Here is a 3,079-nt window from a genome sequence, read left to right on the forward strand (position 1 = left end):
GGAAGAAAAAGAAGAGGGAAAGGATAAGGGGGGAGAGAGAGAGAAGAAAAAATTGCAGAAACAGAGCGTGGAGAAAGCGTGATAACGCGCGTGTGGCAACGGCTCCTAATTACTCGTTCGTCCCTTTTCTCGTGCGCTTCCGACTCCTCCGTCATTGTCGCGCGGATCGGCGAGGGTGGCCCGTTCCGAAAAGCGAAGCTGTACGCGTGCGAGAGTGGTGAGCATCGGGCCGAGGAGTGTAGTGCGCGAGCGAGTGAGCGAGCGTGCGGGCGGCCGTGCAGTCGAGAGAAGAGCGGTCGTCTCGTGGGTATATTTAAATAGTGTCTCGACTTGTCAGAGAGGAAGCCGACACTTTCTTCATCGTTGTCGTCGTCATCTTCGTCTTCGTCTTCGTCTTCGTCTTCGTCTTCGTCTTCGTCTTCGTCTTCATCTTCGTCTTCGTCTTGGTCGTCGCCGTCGCCGCCGCCGCCGCTGTTACTGCCGTTCCTGTTCTCGTCTCCGTAATAGAAAATCTTCATTTTGACGACCGTGTCAAAACCGCTCTCTCCCTCCCTCTCTCTTTCTCTCTCTCTCTCGCTTTTCCCGTTTCGGAATTCAATGCGATACCGAGTCTCGGTCAGCACGCGAGGGGTTGACGAGACGATCGCGGAATTCCACACGATTCGATGTTGCTGACGGATCGGAGGAGATCGGCGTTCCTGACAATCGCGGGTGTTTCCTGTTGCGAGGTCGATCGGCTCCGTTTGCCTGCGAGCGAGCACGTGGACTAGAGAGGACTATTCATCACTCCGGCCGGTTCCGTCGACTATCAAGAAGTCACAAAGTCCGTCTCGTTCGGAATCGTGGAAGGACTCAGGGCTCGCGGTAAACAATCGACGAGGCCGCCGGTTTACGTTGGATCAGGATGATCGAGCCGATCGCGAATCATAATGATCACGACTTATGAGAGATCGATGCTGGTTGTCGCGTCCGCGATCGTCGCAGCCGCCGGTCGGGATCATCTGCGATAATACGACAGTGTTGCGAAGAGAAAAGGGAAGACGCAGGGATAAGGAGAGAGAAGCGGCCACATGGTGCGGCTCGCCACGGCTGCCCCCGCCGGCTTTGAGGATGAGGAGAACGGTGTCGCGTAAGATGAAGAGAAATATGGAAGAAACTCCGACGTTCCACTATCGATGGTACAACCCCTCGTGAGGAATCTGAATCCGGAAGGAGAGGCCACGAGAGACAACGACCGATTCAGCCATTTGGCGAGCGGGACGAGATCGTGAATCAAGTCACCGTAGGTGACTAATCGCGAGGGGGGAACAACGAAGAAGATTAAGAAACAGGACTCGGTTAACATAGGACTCGCAAAAGTACTTGCGGCAGCGAAAGGGGCACGCTCCCCGAGCTCGTGGAGGAGGAGGAGGAGGAGGAGGGGGCGAAAAGCGCGTGCCTCTGTGCGAGTCGGGGTGACCGAGGTGTCGACCTCACCCCCGATCACACCGCCAATCAGGTTGGATAATGTGGGCGCCTCTGCTTTTGGCCGGGTTCTTAAGCGGCTGGTGGGGCGCACTGGCGCTCGCTGTGGCACCCCCCGCCATTCGGGACACCCTCGGAAAAACGTCCGTGGCGACGACGACCATCATCGAGGCGAGGTATTATCGTCCACTGTTGATAAATATAGTGGACGGGGCCGAAATTGGCGAAATTACGGGGTATCAGTCGCAGGAAGTTCTGAGACACCCGGAGCACTCGTCGCCCGAAGTTCGCTCTGTTCGTCGCGAGGACCTTGACGAGGTCCCGCCGATTGATTTGAGCCTGGTGAATTTCGAAGGAGATTTCCACAGAGATGGAGAGCCATCCTCGGAGAATGACATGCGACAGATCTCGTATTACTTCACGACACGTGGAGCAACGCCCGAGATGGATCCTGGAATTCGGCGAATCACGCCGAATTATCCCAAGCGAACGGAGGACCTCGCGAAGGACACTCTCTCCGCCGTCGAGACGGAGACACGCGTTCGCGTCTTTCACCCGGAGATTAACGAGTCCGGTCTGACTCGCGTGCCCCGTCACTCCTCGACGCAGGCACCCCTTGCGTATCTGCCGGCGATGATGTCGACGCCGACGGAATCGTCGATGCAGCGGCCACGGGTCGCCAGATCGGCGAAGCAACGACCAAAGAACCGCACCAGGGCGGACTCGCCGCGCGAGAAGCGACGCCGTTGCCAAAACAAGGACAGAGGCTGCCACGGGCAAAATTGGTGTCCCGATGTTGACGTGGGCAATCGGGCCTACCTGGCGCCCACCGTGTTCAGGGGTAAGGCTCGCAGCATGTCCTCGCGGAGGGAGGAGGGCGTGATCTACGCGGTGACCTTTCTGGTAAAGCAGATATACAAGAGCCAGCCCGGCTTTCAGCCGCTGCAGAAGAACGACAGCGTACGGTTGCATTTCCGCTACAAAATGTCTGGCAAGTCGACCGTGTGCAACGGCCACGAAGCTGGCAACAAGGGTAACAAGCAGCAGCAGCAGCAGCGCGAAAATCCGAGTGATGTGGTGCGAGCCGATATTAAAAAGGGCAAAGTGTATCTAGTGTTTGTGAATCGCGTGGGACCCAGGAACTTCACGATCCTCGGCGAGCCGGTGCTCCGAAACAAGAAGAACGAACAGGTCGTCCAAGCTGTCGTTCGACCGGATTACGGTGAGTCCCAAAAATTATGCAATTTATGGATCCTGATTAGTAAAGCGGAACGCGTGCTGATAGAAAATCATGATCAAAGGTTCGGCGTAAACAGGAAAGAGGGAACCATTTTTTGTTCCAGCTGATAACAATTATTTGGCGCGTATAAAAATGATTTATTAAAACATTTATGACGAAATAACTATTAAAAAAATGTTTCGCGTACTTTCTTCAAATGGCTGATATTGTTTGGAGAAAAGTAAATTTCTCTGAACTTTTTTATTGTGGCACTTGTTGCACTTTTTATCTCAGGTCTTCGCGATTTAAGTTTTTCATTACAACATTAATTTATCTCGAATAAAGTATCTTCTTTAAAAAACATGAACTAATTTTAATAACTCTTTTATAAGAGAG

General features: G+C 53.8%; 1 protein-coding gene across 1 annotated transcript; it reads left to right on the forward strand.

The window, feature by feature from the left end:
- Nucleotides 1–1,506: 1,506 nt before the first annotated feature.
- On the forward strand, nt 1,507–2,811 carry LOC105459657. Its single transcript, XM_011705849.1, has one exon. It carries the CDS (start codon nt 1,507–1,509, stop codon nt 2,809–2,811), a length of 1,305 nt encoding a protein of 434 aa, XP_011704151.1.
- Nucleotides 2,812–3,079: the final 268 nt, after the last annotated feature.

This window comes from Wasmannia auropunctata, unplaced genomic scaffold, assembly GCF_000956235.1.
Source record: "Wasmannia auropunctata unplaced genomic scaffold, wasmannia.A_1.0 LD334172.1, whole genome shotgun sequence".
In the NCBI taxonomy this organism is placed as follows: domain Eukaryota; kingdom Metazoa; phylum Arthropoda; class Insecta; order Hymenoptera; family Formicidae; genus Wasmannia; species Wasmannia auropunctata.